General features: G+C 68.6%; 2 protein-coding genes across 7 annotated transcripts in view; one reads left to right on the top strand and one right to left on the bottom strand.

Annotated features, from left to right (window-relative positions):
• Positions 1-1,605, top strand: part of CARMIL2 (capping protein regulator and myosin 1 linker 2) — a 65,131-nt gene extending 63,526 nt beyond the window's left edge. For both annotated transcript variants that reach the window (XM_075940615.2, XM_075940614.2), the window contains one exon: positions 169-1,605. In XM_075940615.2, coding sequence (XP_075796730.2) covers positions 169-338 — 170 coding nt within the window. In that variant the 3' untranslated portion in view covers positions 339-1,605. The remainder of the gene's footprint in view (positions 1-168) is intronic.
• Positions 1,512-19,089, bottom strand: ACD (ACD shelterin complex subunit and telomerase recruitment factor). Of its 5 annotated transcripts, none has more exons than XM_089781378.1 (15): positions 18,850-19,077; positions 18,046-18,141; positions 17,370-17,499; positions 14,749-14,864; positions 14,399-14,489; positions 10,678-10,826; positions 9,483-9,527; positions 9,031-9,065; positions 8,058-8,200; positions 7,741-7,810; positions 6,468-6,545; positions 5,917-6,015; positions 4,579-5,351; positions 3,507-3,583; positions 1,512-1,989 (listed from the first exon to the last, which is right to left on the bottom strand). In XM_089781378.1, exons 1-15 carry the CDS (start codon positions 18,885-18,887, stop codon positions 1,929-1,931), a joined length of 2,001 nt encoding a protein of 666 aa, XP_089637504.1. In that variant the 5' UTR covers positions 18,888-19,077; the 3' UTR covers positions 1,512-1,928. The 5 variants fall into 5 exon arrangements, with proteins under 5 accessions (XP_089637504.1, XP_075796732.2, XP_089637505.1 ...); XM_075940617.2 differs by having other exon boundaries at positions 10,678-10,757; positions 18,850-19,057; XM_089781379.1 differs by having other exon boundaries at positions 5,917-6,012; positions 18,850-19,055.
• Positions 19,090-20,890: the final 1,801 nt, after the last annotated feature.

Raw genomic sequence — 20,890 nt, 5'->3', positions numbered from 1 at the left:
GCGAGGGTGGCGGCAGGCCGGAGTGGCCCCCCCAGTGTAAGGGGGCAGATGGGGCCCGAAGGGGCACAGAGCTACCGTAGCCAGGGTCAGGCCCGGCCCTGCACGGCTGCTCTGTCCGTGGTACGACTGTTGACCCTCACTAACCCCACGGTTTGGCCCCTTCCCCAGACACGTGGCCACAGGATGAGCCACGGGCGACAGCCCCAGCCGCAGAGCCCCAGCTCCAGCCAGCGGGTGAAGGGGACGGGGAGCAGCCACCTAGCCTGGAACAACAGGCGGAGAACACACAGAACAGCCAGACACCAAAGACAGGCGCCCCCCCAGGGCCAACGACTTAGTGGGGCTGCAGCGTGTCCAAGCAAACCCTGCGGCCAGCGCGAGAGGAGCCAGGGCTGCACGGGGGCAGAGCGGACCTTGCCCAGCGCCACATCCCGGCTATTTTCACACCACGCCCGCTGGGCGCCCAGCTAATCCGAGTGCGGGACCCCGGCGCCGTGGGCCGTCTGGGGCTACTACGCATGCAGGGCCTGCTGCGGATCGGCCAGCCAGAGCCCCCAGGCTGCGCCAGGCAGGGGGAGGCCCCCCAAGTCCACACCTGCTCTGTACCGGGCACCTGCCTCTGCTGGGGGCCAGAACAGGCCTTCCCCCCCTGTGAGCCCAGGGCCACCAGCAGGGCTCCAGGTGCCGCCTGCCAGACAGCTTTCACCCTGAGTTCCTAAAGCCACGTGGGCGGGAAGGGAGGCGGCCCCTCCCCCCCCCCACATAGCACGGCTCACCTGCACACTTCGCACCCCCCCACAGAACAAACTTCCCCTCCCCCTGCGTGGCGGCACTGCTCTGTAGCAAGTTGCCCCCTATCCCCCCACGTGCAGTGGCCCTGCTCTAGCTAGCTCCCTCTCCCGTGGTGCTGTTCCACGGCAGGCTGCCTGTGCCCCCGCCGCACAGGGGCACTGCTCCACAACAGGCTGGCCCCTCACCCGCATGGTGGTGGTGCCCCATGGCAAGCTGCCTGCCCTGCACACCCCTCCCCCTCTCCACCCCGCTGTTCAGTGGCCAGGCCCCGTGGGAGCTGGGCTGTTTCTCCTGCGCGGCCTGGAGTCGGGGCAGGCTGGGAAGGGGGTAGCCCAGGTCTGTGCAAAGGCGTCACCGGGAACTAATCCGACACCCCCTCCGCTGCTCCCCGTGCCCAGGGCTCCGCCCGGCTGTGCCAGCAACGTGCCCGTTTTTGCCACTGAAGCTCAGAGACCAGGGTCCTGAAGGCAGCAGCCTGCAAACACCCCCAGCTGGGGCAGCTGCCTCTTGAAGCACAGCTTAGGGGGTGGGAGCTGGGCCCCAGTGGGTGCTGGCCCACGCTTTGGGGACCACTGTGCCGGCACCGGCACAGCCTGACGCTGCTGGTTAACACGCAGCCCTCCCCCGCCCCACGCAGCACTCAGGCAGGGGCCCCTTGGCTTCCCCTTCAGCCCCTGAGCAGGCGGGGGGGGGGGGGTACGGTTGCTCTCAGGGCTGGGTACTGAAATAGACATTTTATTCTGCCTCTCCGCCCTGTAGCGCCTGGGCCGGTTCGGGAGCCAGGCAAACTGAGCATTAAAAGACCAAACTGCTGCTGTGACTCTGGTGCGCTGGGCGGGAGGGGGGCTGGGAACTGGGCCCCTGCCCCGTGGCAGACGGAGCAGAAGGGGCTGGCCAGGGGAGAGGGAACAGCCCAGCACGTGCCCCAGAGCACAGGCCGCGGCTGCCCCTCCCCGCCGGGGCGTCAGTCCTGGGGTGGCCCCGCCCACGCGCTGTTCCCAGGGGCGGGGCTGGTGGCGGCTCTCGGCTAACAGGCCAATGGCCATTTGCTCCTTTTGCCCCCAACAAGTCCGGCCTCGGTGCCCTTCCCTGGGCCATGCAGCAACCGAACAGGCAGCGGCTCCCCCCGCTGCGGCTCAGGGCTGCTCCGCTCTGGTGATCACCCAGCAGGCCCAGCGCCGCATGGCCTTCGAGATCCTGCAACACAACACAACGGGTGGGGTGAGAGGGGGCAGCCGCCGCAGGGCACGGGGCAGTGCCAGCGTGGCCGGGGGTGGAGGAGACAATGGGCGGGGGGGCGGGAAGGGAATGGGGCAGTGCCAGTGCATCCCAGTGGGGGAGCGGGGGGGCGCCAGTGGGCGAGGACGGGGAAGGGAATGGGGCAGTGCCAGTGCATCCCAGTGGGGGGGGGGCGCCAGTGGGCGAGGAGGACGGGGAAGGGGGGGGGGGCAGTGGGGGGGGGGCGCCAGTGGGCGAGGACGGGGAAGGGAATGGGGCAGTGCCAGTGCATCCCAGTGGGGGGGGGCCCAGCGGGGGGGGGGGGCGGGGGGCGCCAGTGGGCGAGGAGGACGGGGAAGGGAATGGGGCAGTGCCAGTGCATCCCAGTGGGGGGGGGGGGGGGGGGCGCCAGTGGGCGAGGACGGGGAAGGGAATGGGGCAGTGCCAGTGCATCCCAGTGGGGGGGGGGGCGCCAGTGGGCGAGGAGGACGGGGAAGGGAATGGGGCAGTGCCAGTGCATCCCAGTGGGGGGGGGGGGCGGGGGGGCGCCAGTGGGCGAGGACGGGGAAGGGAATGGGGCAGTGCCAGTGCATCCCAGTGGGGGGGGGGGGGGGGGGGCGCCAGTGGGCGAGGAGGACGGGGAAGGGAATGGGGCAGTGCCAGTGCATCCCAGTGGGGGGGGGGGGGGGGGGGCGCCAGTGGGCGAGGAGGACGGGGAAAGGAATGGGGCAGTGCCAGTGCATCCCAGTGGGGGAGGGCGGGGGGCGCCAGTGGGCGAGGACGGGGAAGGGAATGGGGCAGTGCCAGTGCATCCCAGTGGGGGGGGGGGCCAGTGGTCGAGGAGGACGGGGAAGGGAATGGGGCAGTGCCAGTGCATCCCAGTGGGGGGGGGGGGGGGGCGCCAGTGGTCGAGGAGGACGGGGAAGGGAACGGGGCAGTGCCAGTGCGTCCCAGTGGGGGGGGGGGGGGGGGCGCCAATGGGCAAGGAGGACGGGGAAGGGAACGGGGCAGTGCCAGTGCGTCCCAGTGGGGGGGGGGGGCGGGGGGCGCCAATGGGCGAGGAGGACGGGGAAGGGAACGGGGCAGTGCCAGTGTGTCCCAGTGGGGGGGGGGGGGGGGGGGGCGCCAGTGGTCGAGGAGGACGGGGAAGGGAATGGGGCAGTGCCAGCGTGTCCAGGAGGGGCGAGGGCAGTGCCAGCATGTCGGGTGGGGGCAAGGAAGGCAGCACCCGGCGCAAGGGGCAGTGCAACAAGGAGCCAGTGGAATGGGACCAGTTTCCCAGAAGGCAGGTGGGGGAGCTCCCTGTTCTGCCCCCCGCTGTGCTACCCCCACTGTGCCCACCGCCCCTCCCCAGCCAGCCCCGTAGGGCGGGTCGGCAGGCCCGTGTCTCCCCTCCCTGACAGCGGCCCGAGGGAGGGGGGCCGGGAGTGACGTCTGGGGGCAGGGTAGCGCGCCGCCCCCTGCTGGTTCCAAGCGAGGTAGGGCCCCGCACTGACCTGGTGGATCCCACGCGGGCGCAGAGGTCTGGCGGGGGCCCCTCGTAGGTGTACTGCAACGGGCTCGGCTTCACGTACTGCAGGGAGGGGACGCGGCTCAGTCCCCTGGGCGTGGCCCTGCGTGCCCCATGGCAGGGCGAGCCAGCGGGCAGGAGCCGGGTTCCCGAGTGCTCGGCCTGGCCCTGCGTGCCCCATGGCAGGGCGAGCCAGCGGGCAGGAGCCGGGTTCCCGAGTGCTCGGCCTGGCCCTGCGTGCCCCATGGCAGGGCGAGCCAGCGGGCAGGAGCCGGGTTCCCGAGTGCTCGGCCTGGCCCTGCGTGCCCCATGGCAGGGCAAGCCAGCGGGCAGGAGCCGGGTTCCCGAGTGCTCGGCCTGGCCCTGCGTGCCCCATGGCAGGGCGAGCCAGCGGGCAGGAGCCGGGTTCCCGAGTGCTCGGCCTGGCCCTGCGTGCCCCCTGGCAGGGCGAGCCAGCGGGCAGGAGCCGGGTTCCCGAGTGCTCGGCCTGGCCCTGCGTGCCCCCTGGCAGGGCGAGCCAGCGGGCAGGAGCCGGGTTCCCGAGTGCTCGGCCTGGCCCTGCGTGCCCCATGGCAGGGCGAGCCAGCGGGCAGGAGCCGGGTTCCCGAGTGCTCGGCCTGGCCCTGCGTGCCCCATGGCAGGGCGAGCCAGCGGGCAGGAGCCGGGTTCCCGAGTGCTCGGCCTGGCCCTGCGTGCCCCATGGCAGGGCGAGCCAGCGGGCAGGAGCCGGGTTCCCGAGTGCTCGGCCTGGCCCTGCGGCAGAAGCAGGTCTCCGGCCGCAAGCGGCTGCCTCCAGGAAGCGTATGCCAGTGACCCCGCGAGCCGGTTAGACCCAGCCCCTCCCGGGGAACCCATCAGAGAGGGCTGGGGTTTGCCCCCTGCAGAGTAGCGGCTTCAGCCCCCCCCCCCCACTGGCCCCTCCTGCTGACCCCAGGGCTGGGGCGGCTGGCGCCATCGGGCAGCACATGGCCGAGGCAGCCCCGGCTGGCAGCGGAGGGCTGAGGGCCAGAGAGGGAGGCTGGCAGGGCTGCAGGGTGGGACACGAAGCTACGAGTTACCTGCTGCTGGGCACGGGGCCGGCCTGGACCCGACACAGCCACGCTCCTGGCCGATGCCGTCTCCTTCCCCCTCCCTGGTGGCTCCGGCTCCCCAGCTGGCCTGGCCCACTCCAGCCTGCTCCTCTTGGCTCTGTGAACGCTGGGCAGCGCCATGCCCGGGTGCTGGTCCACAGCCCCCCTGCCCGGGCAGCACCCGGCACCCGCGGGCCCATCTGCAGCGGGAGGGTCCCCCTGGGTGGGCTCAGGGGCTTTGCCTGGGCTGGGTGACCTTCCATCACGAGCCTTCTTGTCTTCCAGCAGCAGCTTTCTCTTCGTGCCCAGGGGCTTCCTGCTCGGGGACAGGTCCCTTCCCCCCGCTCTGCTCCCCGGCCCACAGCCGGTCCCCGCCGCCGGGGGGGAGGCCTGCCCGCTCGCAGGGGGCGCCGTGTGGCCTCCGCTGCCGCCCACACTGGGAAGGGCAGGAGAGAGGGGGCACAGGCTGCTTTGCAAAACCCGCGGCAGCTGGCCACAGGGGATGTCCAGGCTGGTGTCAGGCTTGTCCACATCGGGTGCCCCCTGGAACAGGGCAGGCCCTGGGGGACACGAGCTGCTGGAGGACAGCAGCGATGGGGACCCCAGCCCGGCTGGGTCACCCTGCGATGCCTCACACGGAGAATCCTGGCCGCACGGCTCCAAGAAGTCGGGGGTGTTGCTGTCAGGCTGTGCCACGGCTGCCTCCTCCGTGGACCTGGCCGGCTGGGTCTCAGGCGTGCCGGGCGGGGCAATGGATTTCTCTGCCACGAGAGAAGAAAGCAGCTTTCCCCGGGGAGGAGCGGAGGAGACGGCAGCCCAGGCAGGGCCCAGGGACTGACAGTGCCACAGGGGAACCAGGCAGGGCCCCGAGAGCAGCTGGCCACAGCAACCCTCAGATCCAATGTCCCCAGCCTAGGCTGCCTCCCCCACCCTGCAGGGCCGCTGTCCCTGGCTTCTGAGCCCGCCCCGCCCAGGCCTTGCAACGGGCTCGCCCGGTGCCCCCGTTTCTGTACGGCCCTAGCACAACGGGGCCCTGGGCTTGGGGATCCGTGGGCAATCAGCCACGGATGGGCCCCCCGGGCTGGCACACAGGCACGCCGTCCCAAGCCCCACACAAGCAGTTCTCCAGGCTGCATCCGCCAGAAGCTGCCCCCACCCCCATCCCAGGACACAACATAGGCCACGTGTTAACAGCCGTGTGCGCACGAGTGCGTGTGCAATTTCACAGGTGTGCAGCTTTTCCTGTCTGCATCCTGCAGCTCCCACAGGTGCAAGCTCCGGGCGTGCAGGACGGAGACGCTTGCCACGTGCAGCGCAGGCGCTCACCTTCCAAGGAGGAGGTCACGGTCACGGACACAGACTGCAGCGCGTCCCAGGGGTTATCCGGGGACGCATCCCAACTTCGGGACGTGGCTCCAGGGTCTGCTGGACGCCAGAGGGATTAGGCTGCAGCCAGGCAGGCCGCAGGGCAGGCTCCCGGCCCCAGCAAGGAGCAGCGACCCACCCGCCTTGCAGAGACTGTGAGCCCCTCCCGGAGCAGCGAGCCCTGCAGGGACTGGGCAGCAGGGCAGAGCTTTGCCCGACACTCCTGCTCGGGGCCCAGCGCTGCCTTAGTGGCCCCACGGCCGCTCAGGGCCAGCCAAACCCAGCCGCACCCGGAGTACAGCGAGTGCCCCCCAGGCGCCGGTGGGACTGGAGGCTCCGTGCAGGCCACAGGACCGGTTCACCACTGCCAGGCACTGCGGGCTCCCTCGGACACGGGGCGCTCTGGGACAGGAGCAGCCCCCCTGTGCCCAACCCCAGGCTGCAATAGCCCCTCTGAGCGACCCCCCAGGGGCTCCAGGACACAGCGGCCGGGGGGCTCAGGCTCTGCTCACCGCTGAGGTAGGAGGCCACGCTAGGGGCATCCAGGCCACTGTCCCGGCGGCTGCTCCTGGAGGCGGTGTGAGGAGCTCCTGCAGGGAACGGTGCCTTGTCACCCCTTGGGTGCCTCTCGCTGGCTCAGCCACTCCCCCAGCCCCGAGCTCCCCCCAACGCTCAGCCCCGAGCCCCTCCCGCAACACGCACCCTCCTCCAGCCCCGAGCCCCTCCCGCAACACGCACCCTCCTCCAGCTCCGAGCCCCTCCCGCAACACGCACCCTCCTCCAGCCCCGAGCCCCTCCCGCAACACGCACCCTCCTCCAGCCCCGAGCCCCTCCCGCAACACGCACCCTCCTCCAGCCCCGAGCCCCTCCCGCAACACGCACCCTCCTCCAGCCCCGAGCCCCTCCCGCAACACGCACCCTCCTCCAGCCCCAAGCCCCCCCCCGCAACACGCACCCTCCTCCAGCCCCGAGCTCCCTGCCTGGCCAATACGCACCCTCCTCCAGCCCCGAGCTCCCTGCCTGGCCAACACGCACCCTCCTCCAGCCCCGAGCTCCCTGCCTGGCCAACACGCGCCCTCCTCCAGCCCCGAGCTTCCCCCCGCAACACGCATCCTCCTCCAGCCCTGAGCTCCCCCCCGCAACACGCATCCTCCTCCAGCCCTGAGCTTCCCCCCGCAACACGCATCCTCCTCCAGCCCCGAGCTCCCCGCCTGTCCAACACGCATCCTCCTCCAGCCCCGAGCTCCCCGCCTGCCCAACACGCACCCTCCTCCAGCCCCGAGCTCCCCGTCCGCCCAACACATCTGCAACCCCAGGCCTGAGCCTCCCCTACACCTACCTCCACCCTGACTCCTGCACCCCCCCCCAACACTCCAGAGCCCCCTGCCACACTGAGCTTTCTTCCAGCCACTGTCCTATTGCAGCCTCCCCCCCCCCGGCCTGGAAGAACGGTAAGTTACTTGGGGCCCTGGACAAGGCCTGCCAACCCTGGCTAGAGGCAGCATCGGGTTCTGGCTGCCTGTGGGGAGGGCCAGCTGGGGCCCGGAGTGCAGCCGCCAGCCTGTGCCCATGGATCCACCCCTGCCCGATGCACAGACACACGGTGCAAACAGCCGCCTCGCGGCTCAGGCGGCTCCTGGGGAAGCATCAGGCAGAAGGAGTCTCCCTGAGCTCTGGCACCCTCCCGCAGGACAGGCCGGGGAGCCTGCACACCCGCAGGGGCCCTGTGCCCGCCAGGCACTGCCCAGGGTTCGCACAGCCCCCAGGAACCGCCGTGGCACCCACCGCCAGTCGCCTGCTCCTCTGGGCGGATCACCAGCAAGCGGGCTGGCACCGTGAAGACGGCCGCACTCATCTGAAACGAGATCGGTTGGTCGCTCCGGGGGGGGGGGGGGCGCACGGCCAGGCAGCGCGCACCGACCCTGCCCGGCTCCCGCAGCAAGTCTCTGGCCAGGAGCTCTGGGCAGCCAGCCCAGTGCTGCTCCGGCCTGCCCCAGCGAGAGCCGCCGCGCTCCCTCCCCCGACGCCCCGGCCCTCCCCATCGAAGGATTCGCCTCTCTTCCGCCCGGAGCCCCTCGCCCTACCACCCAGCCGGCACTGACCTGCTCTCGCTTGCGCGCCGCCTCCCACTTGGTGGCTGGTACCTCCCCCAGGTCCAGCGCGTCCAGGCACTCCTCCACATTCTGCTTCAGACTCGCCAGCCGGTGCTGCCCCATGTCCAGCATCAGCTGAGACACCGACGCGCCTGCAGCGGGACAGACGCACCCATGGCCACAACCAGAGCCCGGAGAGCTGCTGCTCTTGCTACTGCCCCTCTGCCCCAGCAACGCCTGGTCTCCTGCTCCCGCAGGGCAGCCAGAGCACTTGCCAAGCACGGGCCGCTCCGGGACCAGCTGCCATGGAACGCAGCCGCCTGCAGGCGCAGGGGGCACCCAGGGGCACCGGGGAAGGCAGAAGGAGTTTGGCTGGACGCTGCTCCTAGCCCTCAGCTGGGTTCCCTCAGGCACAAAAGCCCCAGGACTGGAACAGCAGGAACCAGGCGGGGGTGCCCACCGCACAGCCGCCCACGGCCCCCCTGCCGCCTGTGGCGGGGGCAAGGGGCTGGCTCGGCAGGCAGCCCAGCAGGACTTGGGGCACTGGCACGGCACAGGAGTGAGGCAGAAGGGGCACTAGCCACGCTTGGCCCTGACACCAGACCTGGGGCTGCCAATCAAGCCCGTCACCGGCACGGACCCAGCGCCACGTGCTACACGGGTCGGGGGCTCCAATTCTCCAAGCTGACGGCAGGGAAGCGCCTCCCCGGAAGCCAGGGCTGCAAAGCAGCCACGTGCCAGGCCGGCCTGAGGCTGAACGCCCAGACGCTCCTCCCAGGCCCAGAGAGCTGCTCTGGCTGCAGATCCCACCTGGGCCACGGCCCCGGAGCCCTGGCGTCAGCCCTGCCCCCAGCACACTGGGCCTCGGCAGCAGCCAGCTCCTTGCGAGTCAGCGGGCGGGACCGGGCGCCCCACCAACACCTTTCAGGTGGGGCAGAAACCCCGCGTCCCCCGCGCTCCCTGGCCTCCGCGCCCGCCGTACCTGAGGAGGAAACGGTCTTCAGGGTGAGGCCTCTCCTGCAACAATCAAAGGCGGCAGATCCCGGGTCAGGCTCCAGGCAGCCTCCATGCCCAGCACCCGCCAGGCCTTCCAGAGCTCGGACCGAGCCGGGGGTGCCCTAAGCCCCGGCCCCCCCTTGCATGCCTGGGCTCGCCGTAGGCCTGCCTCGCTGGGGCCGATGCCTGCAGTGCAGCCCGGGGCGGCTGGCAGGGACCAGGCCATGGCCCAACACCCCCAGCCTTGCTCACGATGCTACGGGGCCTGCAGGGGGGGCTCCCACCCGCCCAGAGAGCAGCTCTCCCTGGGTAGCTCCGGCCACGGCCACGCAGCCCGCCACCGCGCAGGAGGCCTGTAGACGGGCGCCGAGTGGCCTGCCCCCGTCTCTGTCAGTCCTGGCCTAGCGCCAACCCCGCAGTAACGGGCCATGTACTCACTGCCACAGCTCCTTGATCTTCTGCAGGATCGAGGGCTCCTGATTGCTGGAACGAGAGCGCCCTGGTTACCGGCCCAGCCTGGGAGCCCTGCCCTGCCTCCCCAGCCGCGCACAGGGACAGGCGGCAGCACACGCACCCTCCCTCTGGCAGGCCGGCCCCTCGCAGGGAGCCCCACAGGGGTGATGTGATCCACGCCGGGGGGACACGTAGGACTCCAGAGCCCCCGGGAGGCACAGGGCACACAAGGGGTCTAGTGAAAGCCCAGTGACCATGCGCCATCGACCCGGGAGGAGGTCGGGGCCAGACACCCCAGCGTGGGTTTGCAGGTCTGGGAGGGGTAGCACAGCGGGGCCATTTCGCCTGGAGACGCGAGGGAGCGAGGCCTCCTTGCAGCCTTTACAAGCTCCACGGCGCGCTCAGAAGGGGGGGGGACCCGTGCCCACTGAAGCAGGGCGTGTAATCTGCAGCCGCTGGCTAACGAGCGGCTCCCAGTCGCGCTGGCAGGGCCCAGCGAGCGGGGCTCCTCGGGGATCAGTGCTGGCACCGGTCCTAGAGCGGACGCTTGTTACGCCTGCGGCTGATCCCATCTCACGAGGGCGGGAGGTCGGGGGAAGGGCTCTCCCTTCCACGTCCAGTGGCATGGGCAGCGCCAGAAGCCGAGTTAAGCGATTTCCACGGCAGCCACACGACCGGCGTAGCTCCAGCGGCGCGGCTGGCTGGGGTCGGGCCCTGCTGTGCAGGCGAGCCCAAGACTCCGGCTTTCTGTCCCGCTCTGCTTCAAGTGCTCGTGTGCAGGCTCCTAGCTGGCTTAGCCGAGGAGGCAGCGGAGTGACTCTTCCCAAAGCCATAGCAAGGCGCACAAACCCCTCCCCGGGCAACCCCGCGGATGGGCTGCCCCTCCCCACTGTCCCCTGCGGTGGGGGGAGGGAGCCAATGGCTTAGATAGAGGCACAGCGGCTTCCCCTGGGCGGGTGCACACCACAGCTCTCCCCCCAGGGCACCAGGAGCGTCACAGCCCCCGGGCTGCCCTCTCAGGCGGGGGGATCCAGCCGCTGCTGCCCCCACAAGCTCCAGAGAGGGGTAAGTTGGAGGGTACAAGACGGGCCATCCCTGTGCACAGCCAGGCGTCCGCGCCCCTTCGCCGCCCCTCGGCCAGGCCTGAGCGAGCGGGCTCCGCGCCGCACTCGGCTCTTACCAGTTCAGAGACTCCATCTTCTGCCTCTGCAGGGGCAGCACCACGAAGCGATGGACGGCCAGGAAGAACTCGCACGCCTCCTGGGGGGCAGGCAGGCCGTCAGGCGGGGCGCGCAGCCAGGCCACCCCGAGCCCATCGGCCCCACCGCCCTGGGCACCACAGTGGGAGAGGAGCCCCTCAGCTAGTGACCTGCAGGCTGGAGGGAGAAGGGGGCCTCTCGCCCAATGGCCTGCCCCCCCTCACGGCCCCTCAGCACCGCCCCCCCAACGGCCTGCCCCCCACCTCAGCACCAGCTCCCCCTCACGGCCCCCCCAACAGCCTGCCCCTCCACCTCAGCACCAGCCCCCCTGGCCCCCCCCACGCCTGCCCCCCCCAACGGCCTGCCCCCCACCTCAGCACCAGCTCCCCCTCACGGCCCCCCCAACGGCCTGCCCCCCACCTCAGCACCAGCTCCCCCTCACGGCCCCCCCAACAGCCTGCCCCCCCACCTCAGCACCAGCCCCCCTCACGGCCCCCCCAACAGCCTGCCCCCCCACCTCAGCACCAGCCCCCCCCGGCACGGCTCCCCCAGCACAGCCCCCCTGCCCCCCCACCTCAGCACCAGCCCCCCTCACGGCCCCCCCAACAGCCTGCCCCCCCACCTCAGCACCGCCCCCCTCGTGGCCTCCCCAACAGCCTGCCCCCCACCTCAGCACCACCCCCCCCTCGTGGCCCCCCAACAGCCTGCCCCCCCACCTCAGCACCGCCCCCCTCGTTGCCCCCCCAACAGCCTGCCCCCCACCTCAGCACCAGCCCCTCCTCACAGCCCCCACCTCAGCACCAGCCCCCCCTCACGGCCCCTCAGAACCACTCCCCCAATGGCCTGTCCCCCCCTTCAGCACCACCCCCCTCATGCCTGTCCCCTCCCCTCAGCACTGCCCCCCCAACGGCCTGTCCCCCCCTCACAGCCCCTCAGCACCACCCCCCTCATGCCTGTCCCCTCCCCTCCCCTCAGCACTGCCCCCCCAACGGCCTGTCCCCCCCTCACAGCCCCTCAGCACCACCCCCCTCATGCCTGTCCCCTCCCCTCCCCTCAGCACTGGCCCCCCCCCCCCCATGGCCCCTCCCCCCCCCCCCCCCCTCACCTGCCCCCCCTGCCCCTCCCCTCAGCACCAGCCCCCCAATGGCCTGTCCCCCCCCTCCCCCTTTAGCACCACCCCTCTCATGCCTGTCCCCTCCCCTCAGCACTGCCCCCCCCCAACGGCCTGTCCCCCCTCACGGCCCCTCAGCACCACCCCCCAATGGCCTGTCCCCTCCCCTCAGCACCACCTCCCCCAGGCTCTCAGCACTGCCCCCCCAACGGCCTGTCCCCCGTCAGCACCGCCCACCCAGGCTCTCAGCACTGCCCCCCCAACGGCCTGTCCCCTGTCAGCACCGCCCACCCAGGCTCTCAGCACCGCCCCCCCAGGCTCTCAGCACCGCCCCCCCCAGGCTGGGCGGGGTGGGCAGGCAGCAGGGATGGGTGGGCGGGAGGGGCTAGAAGCTCCTGGGCGGCTGCAAAGGCTTCTGGGAAAGCTCTAGGGCTGTAAGTGGGGGAGGGGCAGGAGCTGGGCAGCCCCATGGGGGGGAGGAAGGTGGCATGGGGGGTGGTTGGCCCAACCCAGCCCTAATGGCGCCTGCTCCCTCCCGCTGCTGCACCCGCTTCCCCAAACCCGGCCCAAGCCCGGCCCCCCTGCTTCACGGGACCCTGTCCGGACACCCCCCAAGCCAGGCCTGGGGTGTGTGGGCAGCTTGGAGCCAGACCCCTCCAGAGAGTTAACCCCTCCCAGCTACCCTGGTCCCCTCCCAAATCTGCCACCCCCCACACCAGCCCCCCAAATCCTCCCTCCCCTCACACAACGGCCTGTCCCCCCAGGCTCTCAGCACCGCCCCCCCCAGGCTGGGCGGGGTGGGCAGGCAGCAGGGATGGGCAGGAGGGGCTAGAAGCCCCCCCACACGCCAGCCCTCCACCCCCAGTACCTGCTGACCCTCCCCATGTGCCTGTCCCCTCCCCCATCTCCCCACCTGTCAGGTCCCCCCGCCACATGCCTGCTCCCCGCTCCCCTCACATGCCAGCCCCCTCAGTGCCCCCAGCTTCACAGCCCCCACCACTGAACTTTCCCCACAAGGTGACCCCCTCAATCCCCCATGTGCCCATCCCCCAAATCTCCACCACATGCCAGCCCCCCAATCTTTCAAATCCCAGCTCCCCCCAACCCTGCCAATCCCCTGCAAGCTGGCCCCTCAATTTCCCATGTACCAGCCACCACCTGTCTGTACCCCACATGCCAGCTCCCCCCAATCCCACCCACGGCACCCGTGGCTCGCCCCTCCCCCACGCTCCCCCCAATCCCACCCACGGCACCCGTGGCTCGCCCCTCCCCCACGCTCCCCCCAATCCCACCCACGGCACCTGTGGCTCGCCCCTCCCCCACGCTCCCCTCAATCCCACGCCCGCCCATCCCCCCAGGCCCAGGCCCAGGCCCATCCATCATTAGGCCCAAGTTTCTGGTCCATTTCCAAGCCATGTTTCATGGCTGCCGCCATTTCACGCCGAGTGTCGGAGCCGTGGGGGTGCTGGCCCCACAGGAGCTGTGCATGGGGGCCGGGGGGCAAGGTTCGGGGGCTGGGCAGTTGGAGAGCAGCAGCCAAGAGCCATGCCCCCGCCCCTCCCCCGGGCTCTCCGCCCGCACAGCGCTCTGCGTTAGGAGGCTGCTACCGCCACCCAGCACGGTGGGCACCGGGGCTCCTGCCCCCGCCCCGCACAATGTCCCACGCCCCCCTGCTTCCCCGGGACCTCAACGGACATGGCGGTGGGGGGCCGACGACTGGCCGGCCCATGGGGCTGAACCCAACCTCTGGGCAGCAGCCTGGGCCCAGGCCCCACCCACACCACGCAGGGGCGGGTGGCCTGGAGGCACCACGTGAGACGAGCCCCGGCCGACAGGCAGAGCCAGAGGGACAGCAGGAGTGCAGGCCCAAGCGAGGAGGCTGTATTCCCTGGCAGGCTTCCCCGGGCGCGGTCTGGCTAGGAACAGCCGGGGGGGGGTGTCCTTTCACGGAGGTGCCCACGTAACGCCGGCCAGCAGAACCGAACCTGGGACCAGGAGCCTCTCCGCACGAGCTACAGGGCAGCTGGCTCCCAGCTCCAGCCGCACAGCGAACGGTGAGCAGGACCCGCCCGAGGCCCTCCGCCGGCCGGGACCCCCCCCGAGGCCCTCCGCCGGCCGGGACCCCCCCCGAGGCCCTCCGCCGGCCGGGACCCCCCCGAGGCCCTCCGCCGGCCGGGACCCCCCCCGAGGCCCTCCGCCGGCCGGGACCCCCCCGGGGCCCTCCGCCGGCCGGGACCCCCCCCGAGGCGCGGGGGCTGCCGGCGCAGATGGGCGACACGCCGCAGAGAGTCCTCCCGGGAAGGCCCTTGTGCTAGTTCCGCGCTCCCAGGCAAAGCCCCAGCTGAGTACAGCTCAGTCAGCCGCGCCGAGCCAGCTTACGCCCGCGCCACCGGAGCCAAGGGAACACGCCTTGGTCGTGCGGGGGGCTCACGTTCCTTCCCTTTCCCGGCGCGAGCCCAGCTAGCTCGAGTCTCTTCTCACCCCTCCCCCATCCTGAGCCTTCTCCCCCTCCGGGCCAGCGCGTCCCCCCAAGGCACAAGGCTGCCCAGAGGCCAGCCCAGGAGCACGGCCCCCCACTGCCGGAGCCTTACCGCTTGGGTCTCCTCCTGGAAGCACACCGTGTACTTCTGCAAGATGATGATCCTGCCGAGGATGCTGGAGAAGCCGGTCTGCAGCTGAGCACTGGGAAGAGGGAGCAGCCAGAGAGGCATGTGAGCAACCAACGGCCTCCCGTGTGCAAAACGGCCAAACGCCGACGCCTGCCAGGGCCACTGGACCTTTAACGATTCCGTTCTGCTTTGGCTGAGGTCTGGGGTATTTGGAAAGGCAGCACCCCACTTCCAGGCCTTGTGCTGGGACAGCAGCACCTGGGCTTCCCAGGCGCCCCCGCTGCCGTTAGCCCTGCGCAGTGGCCAGGGGCGAGAGACCCGGCAAAACCCACCAGTCCGCCATGCGCACGGCTTCCGGGGACACGACCGCCCGGACGTAGTAGGACCCGTCTGAGATCCACAGCACGGCGGCAGGGGCTGGGTCGGTGGCCTTCAGGTCGCTCACAACCTATCAAGAGATCGGGGAGATAGCAACCCTGAGCCAGACTCTCCCAGTCTGTCAGTGTCGGCGCCTCGCCCAGCAGGAGGGTCTGGGGACGCCGCAGCCGCCAGGACCCCCTCCACAATCACTCCCCGGGAAGGCAGCACGTCCAAGCCAGAGGAGCACGCACGCAGCCAAGCGGCGATCTTCACCGCGGCGCAGGACACCGGGGACTCGCAGCTACCACGTTCCCTGCACGTGTCAGAGGGCCAGCGAACGCTCGGGGCCGGCAGCCCGGCTCAGCCTGGACACAGAGGCCTGATCCCGCCGAGGGACAGCGCTAGGACTCTGCAGTGTCGGAAACTCAGCCGCAGGGCGGTCCCAGAAGTGAAGGGGGGGCCGTTGTGCCCTCCACTCCCTCGTGGGCTCCCTAGAAGCCAGAGAAGTCATCCAAGCCCCAGCCGGCTGGCCTGCCTGCAGGGAGCAGCCCCAGGGCTAAAACAAACGTACTGGCTGCTGCTGCCTGGGCCGATCAGGTCGCCTCCTTGAAGCCCCGGCTGTGCCTCGTGTTTACCATTGGACAGTGGCGGAATCACATTAGTGCCTTTGACTCGCTGGGCTCATTCGCTCCCCTGAAATGAACAGCAGAGGGAGACGGGTCCCGGGGGGCGCCGAAGAGAGGCGGGGGTCCCACTCAGGAGGTGAAAGGGAACTAACTCAGGACGGATGGAAAGGGGGAGCAGGTGACTAGCAGCAGCAAAGGAAGAGACTTTGGGAACCTGGGCAGAGGAAGGAGCTTTGCTGAAGCTGGGAAGGAACCATTTTTCCATCCCCCACACAATGTTGAGATTACCACCTCTCAGCAGTAACAAGTGAGTCTGGGCTCTCCGCTTGGAAGACCGCGGCCCGCGGACGGCAGCGCACACTCAAACCGCTGATGTGCCTGCAACCGCCAGGAACGGAGTTTAACATCTGTGCAGAGGGACAGCCAGCCACGAAACCCACCCCAGCAGCATACAACTTCGCAAAGGCAACGACAGGCACACGAGAAAGCTAGTTACCTGGCTATTAAAGAGAGACAGCCACAGCAGCGAAATGCCTGCCGGCTGTATAAACACACCATAAGAGGCAAGTTAAATGTATACACCAAAAGAAGAAACACACAAAATATAAACAGCAAGCCCACTAAAACCAGTGCCACCAAGGCCCAATGACAGACTAAAAGAGGCAGATCACAACACACAAAACCTCTGGAAGTTAAATCACACAGAGGAAAACAGCAAGGAGCAGATACTCCAGCAAGTTGAAAGTAGAACTAGGCAAGAAAAAAAGTAAAAATAAAAAGGAATGTAAAGAGCAGCGAGCAAACGACATGAGAACCCAGGAAATCGGGACCGGGAGCCTGCTCAGCAACCAGCGGACAGTCAAGATGCCAGAGTAGCTCTCAAGGGCAACAAGACCGTTTCGGAGAAGTTAAATACGTTCTTACAGAGGGCGTGGGGGAGACCCTCCCCCCATGCACCAGGGACCAATCTGCGGAGCTGCTCCAGACTGAGGTTTTGGGACAAACAGCAAACACCACACCAGGGCCAGATGCACCCCCCGAGTTCTGGAAGGACTCAAATGCACAGCTGGGGACCTACTAACTGTGCCTTGTAACCCAGCCTCGAAATCCACCTCCACGCACAACCTCTGGAGGGGAGCGAACGCTGGCTGTGAGAAATCGTCAGCTGTGATCCCAGCAATCGCACGCTGCTTAGCTTCACTTCAGCGCCAGGCGGGCTGGCTGCAGTGAAGAGAATCGTAAGGCAGATGAACTGCATCTGCCGGGGCAGAGCCAACATGGCTTTGAGCTCACAAGACTGGGCCACAAAAGGGCAGAGGACGTTCCGTGCTGATAAATGCAGAGTGATGCTGTGACGGCACGTTGGGGGTTCCCCGTCTCCTGCACCCCGAAATGGCACAAACAGACTGTACCAGCCAGTGGAATTGAGGGTGGTTTATTGCTCCTCCAGCACAGCGCAGCACAGATGTAATCTGGTTACAGGAACTGGGCTAGGATGCCTCAGGCCCCCTTGAGATGGGGGAGACTGGGCCCCTAAAACTCCAGCTCCTCTCCCTAGGCTGTCTCATCCATCCTCACACAGTAACTCCCTCAATTCCCTTGCAGCCCTGCCCCCCCAGTCAGGGCCGCATTCCACCTTCCTTTGTTCCTCTCCATGGGGGGTGTCTGGCCACTGGTTCAACCAGTTTGGCCTTACTTCTGCCTAGCGAGGTTTTCCCTGCTGGGTCTTGCTCCAGACAGCAGGGGTCACCACAGCCCAGCAAGTACCCCCACTACGTCACAGATGCCTCCTGGAACACACGATCCCAGCCAGACGCTTCCAAGGATGGGGCCTAAATTAGCTGATACAGCGACGAGCCCGGCACCGCACCCTCCTCCAGCCAGCAGGCAGCTGCGCGAGGGGCGCCCTGCGGAAAGGCCCAAGGCGCTGGGAAGAGGCAGCAGATGCACAAGTCCCAGGCACTTACTTTCAAGATATGCCCAGGCACGTGGGTCTCTCTGGAGTCCGATTGTCTGTATTTCATCAAGAGGTTCAAAATCCAAGGCTGGAGGACATAGACTTTTGGGACTGACAGCTGCCTTCTTTCATCCTCCACCCTAAGCGAGGAGGAGCAGGGGTCAGGCTGAAGACAGGGAAGTCTGCAGCTTCCACACCACGGCATGTTGTGAGCAGTGGATGGGCCAGCAGGAGCCGGAGGCAGCTGCTCAGCACCTCTTAGGAAAGGTGGATCAGTTCCCTTCCTGGGGCAGGGCCCTCCACGCAGCTCTCCCCAGCAAACCTTCCCTGGCTGCCCAGCTGCATCCCTAGTGCCTACAGCGGAACCCACCACAAAGGGCAGCCAAAGTCCCAGGCTTCCCCCAAAGCATCCGTCCTTAGAGCAAGGAAAGCGGCAGAGCAAGCTGCTGGACAGCTCCAGGGCTGTGGTTTGTGGCGGCGGCCAGGAGCCCTGCAGCGACTGACTGCACGGGAGGGTAGGAAACCCTCCTTGCTCGGGCCGCAGGGCGAGGGGCGAGCGCCTCGGAGGGCCAGCGGGGCGTCAGAGCAGCACGGCAGTGGCCGAGACGCGGGCGTGAGCGCACGTGTTCTGCATGCAAAGCCAGGAGCCCCTTTCCTAGGGCCTGGCGTGGGACCTAGGGCCTTACCGCTGCATTCCTGCCTGCTCTGGGCTGCGCTCTGGGCTCTTTGCTTGGAAGATCGCGGCCCTCGGAAGGTAGCACACACTCAAACCGCTGACGTGCCTGCAAGCGCCAGGAGAGAGAGCGGGAAGGCCAGGGGTACTTCATGGAGGAAAGGGGATGCTATGAAGTGCTCCGTCAGGTGTGGGGAAGGCCCCTGTTCCCCTGTCGCAGGCCCACGAGGGGGAGGCCCGCGGAAGGGCACCACAGGCAGCGTGTGCCGTAGAAGCGAGCTCCTTAGGGCAGGAGGGCCGGGAAGCAGGGCGCCGTCCCTCTGAGTCCCACAACGCAGGCTCCAGCGGGGCAGGGAGCAGAGGCTGTTCCAGCCACGCCCGGAGACTGTGTCAAACGCCTTGAAAAGGGAAAGGCGGGAGGAATCGGGCGGCGCCTCAGTGGCCACCCGGCTGCATGGACCTTTGGTCTGAGCCAGTGCGGCCCTTCTGGTCACTGACCTCTTAGGGCGCCCGCGGGCCAGACCCGCTTGCCCAGATACCGGGTGCCCCAGACTTGCAGCCACAGGCAGACGGGCCACGGCCGGGGTGTTTGCAGCAGACAAAGGCAGGCCCAGCCGCGGGACCAGCGGGCAGCTGAGAAGGGGCCACTGGGGCGGACTGGAAGCCGGGCCGCCTGGGCTCTGAGGGGCTAGGCAGAGCCCTGGCTCTGGGGCAGGCACTTACCCACCTCGCTGGCTGCAAAGATCCGGCAGCGAGGGCCCCGCGCAAGGACCGGGACGGGCTGGCTGCGGGGCCCCCTTTCTCTCCCCCCTTTTACCTTTCCGGCAGCCCGGGCGGCGGGTCCTGCTCCCTCATCCCGGAGCCGAGCCCCGCTCACTGGCGGCGCGGGGGCCGGGCGCGGCGCTGCGCATGGCCCGCGGCAAACCCGACGAAACTTTTGCCCGCCGCGGCTGCTGCGGCTGGGGAGGAGCCGCCCGTGACCCAGGAAGGAAACGGCCGCGGGGCCGCCCCCAGAAAGAAGGCCTGGCGGGGGCGGAGCCGACCTGCGTCTCCAGCTGCGCTTTGCGTGGGAACGGAGCCGGCGCGGTTCCCACGCGCACACGAGTCCGCTGGGGCCAGGGCGGAAGAACTTGCCAGTCTGGACACAGCCTTGGTGTCAGCAAAGACTTGAGCTTATTCCCCGCCCCCTCCAGGGCACTGCCCTCCCCCATCCCCCACCGGGCCCGGCCCCACGGCTAGAAACACCCAAGGTGCCCCATGGCTCCTGGCCGCCCCTCCCAGCGCTCCCTGCTGCTCTGGGGGAAGGGGCGTCTCGGCAGGTAGCCGCGCCGGCCTGGCGAACTCGGTACACTGCGTGGGAATTGCCCGGGCTCTCCCTGGGCTCCCTGCCCTGCGGTGACTGCTGGGGGCCGGGCCCACGGGCTGCGACCCAGTCAGAGGTTCAGGGCTTGGGACAAGGAGACCCCTGAACGGCGCCTGACCCCCCCGAGCCGCAGTCGGCCTGAGACACCCCCCCATGCGCCCTGAGCAGCCTGGTGCTCTTCCCGCCCCATCCCCACCCCGACCCCCCAGCTCCTCTGGCGCGGGCCGGGCAGGCAGGGCTGCTGCGTTCCAACAGGTTTATTGAGGCGCGGTCGCTGGGTCGGCCTGGCCCAGGGCTCTTGTCGCAGGGCCGGGGGGCGTCTCACCAGGGAAGAACTTTCCCTTCCCAGCTGACAAAGGCCCCGTTGTCCTTCTCGGAGAGCGTGGGCAGCACCTCCAGGATCTCGCGGACGCTCGCGTCCACCGCCAGGGGGGCCTGCAGGGGAGAAGGAGAGTGAGGGGGGAGCCTGCCCAGGGCTGACCCAGGGCGCCAAGAGCCGGGGTGGGGCAGGCCAGGGTCTTCCTTAGGGCCAGCCCAGGTCACTGTTACCCGATAGTGGGTGGGGGCCTGGGGCAGGATTCCCCTGCGGGTACCTTGCTGACATTTCGCTTTGTGATGCCAGAAGCAGGCGGAACCAAGGATCTGGGGGTGACGGTGGATGAGAAGCTGGAGATGAGTCAACAGGGGGCCCTTGTAGCCAAGAAGGCTAATGGCATATTAGGGTGCATTAGGAGGAGCATTGCCAGCAGATCCAGAGATGTCATTATTCCCCTTTATTCAGCTCTGGGGAGGCCACAGCTGGAGTATTGTGTCCAGTTCTGGGCCCCCCACTACAGAAAGATTGTGCACACGCTGGAGAGGGTCCAGCGGAGGGCGACCAAAATGCTGAGGGGGCTGGAGCACATGGCCTACGAGGAGAGGCTGAGGGATTTGGGTTTGTTCAGTCTGCAGAAGAGCATGTCCCGCTCCCGGCGCTGCAGGGAGAACCAGCCCTGGCCGATGCATTCAGCTCACCAGCAGCCTGACTGGTAAGCTCCCTCCTGACCCCACTGCCTCTGCCTGGGCCAGCACCCCAGAACGCTTGAGACCCCCCCAAAAGCTGATGGCAAGGAGTTCCAAGGGATCTCACAAAACTGGGCGACCAGGCAAAGCAAGGGCAGATGGAATTCCAGCTACACACAGAACAGATGGGGCTAAAACAGCTGTTACCACGCAAGACAAGATCCTGGAATCCTGGTGGTAAGTTCCCTGGAAACATCCACTCCATGGGAGCGTGTAGTCAGACAGGAACCCCCTTGTAACATCCATTTTTGCTTGCCTGGAGCATACAGGGCACACAGAGCAGAAGGCCCAGGCTGTGTGACCGTGAATGGCTGTAAACAGAGATATGCCAATTGCTGACCAAGAGGCTGCCAAGGAGTGTCCTTAGACTTAACCCATATTGATACGAACACACAGCCATCCGCGGGGGGAGGAATCTCTCGCCCAGTAAAAA

This window comes from Pelodiscus sinensis, chromosome 12 (genome assembly GCF_052426305.1).
Source record: "Pelodiscus sinensis isolate ZL-2025 chromosome 12, ASM5242630v1, whole genome shotgun sequence".
NCBI lineage: Eukaryota > Metazoa > Chordata > Testudines > Trionychidae > Pelodiscus > Pelodiscus sinensis.
Note: the sequence above shows the minus strand (reverse complement) of the source record. Positions and strands in the feature narration are given on the sequence as shown.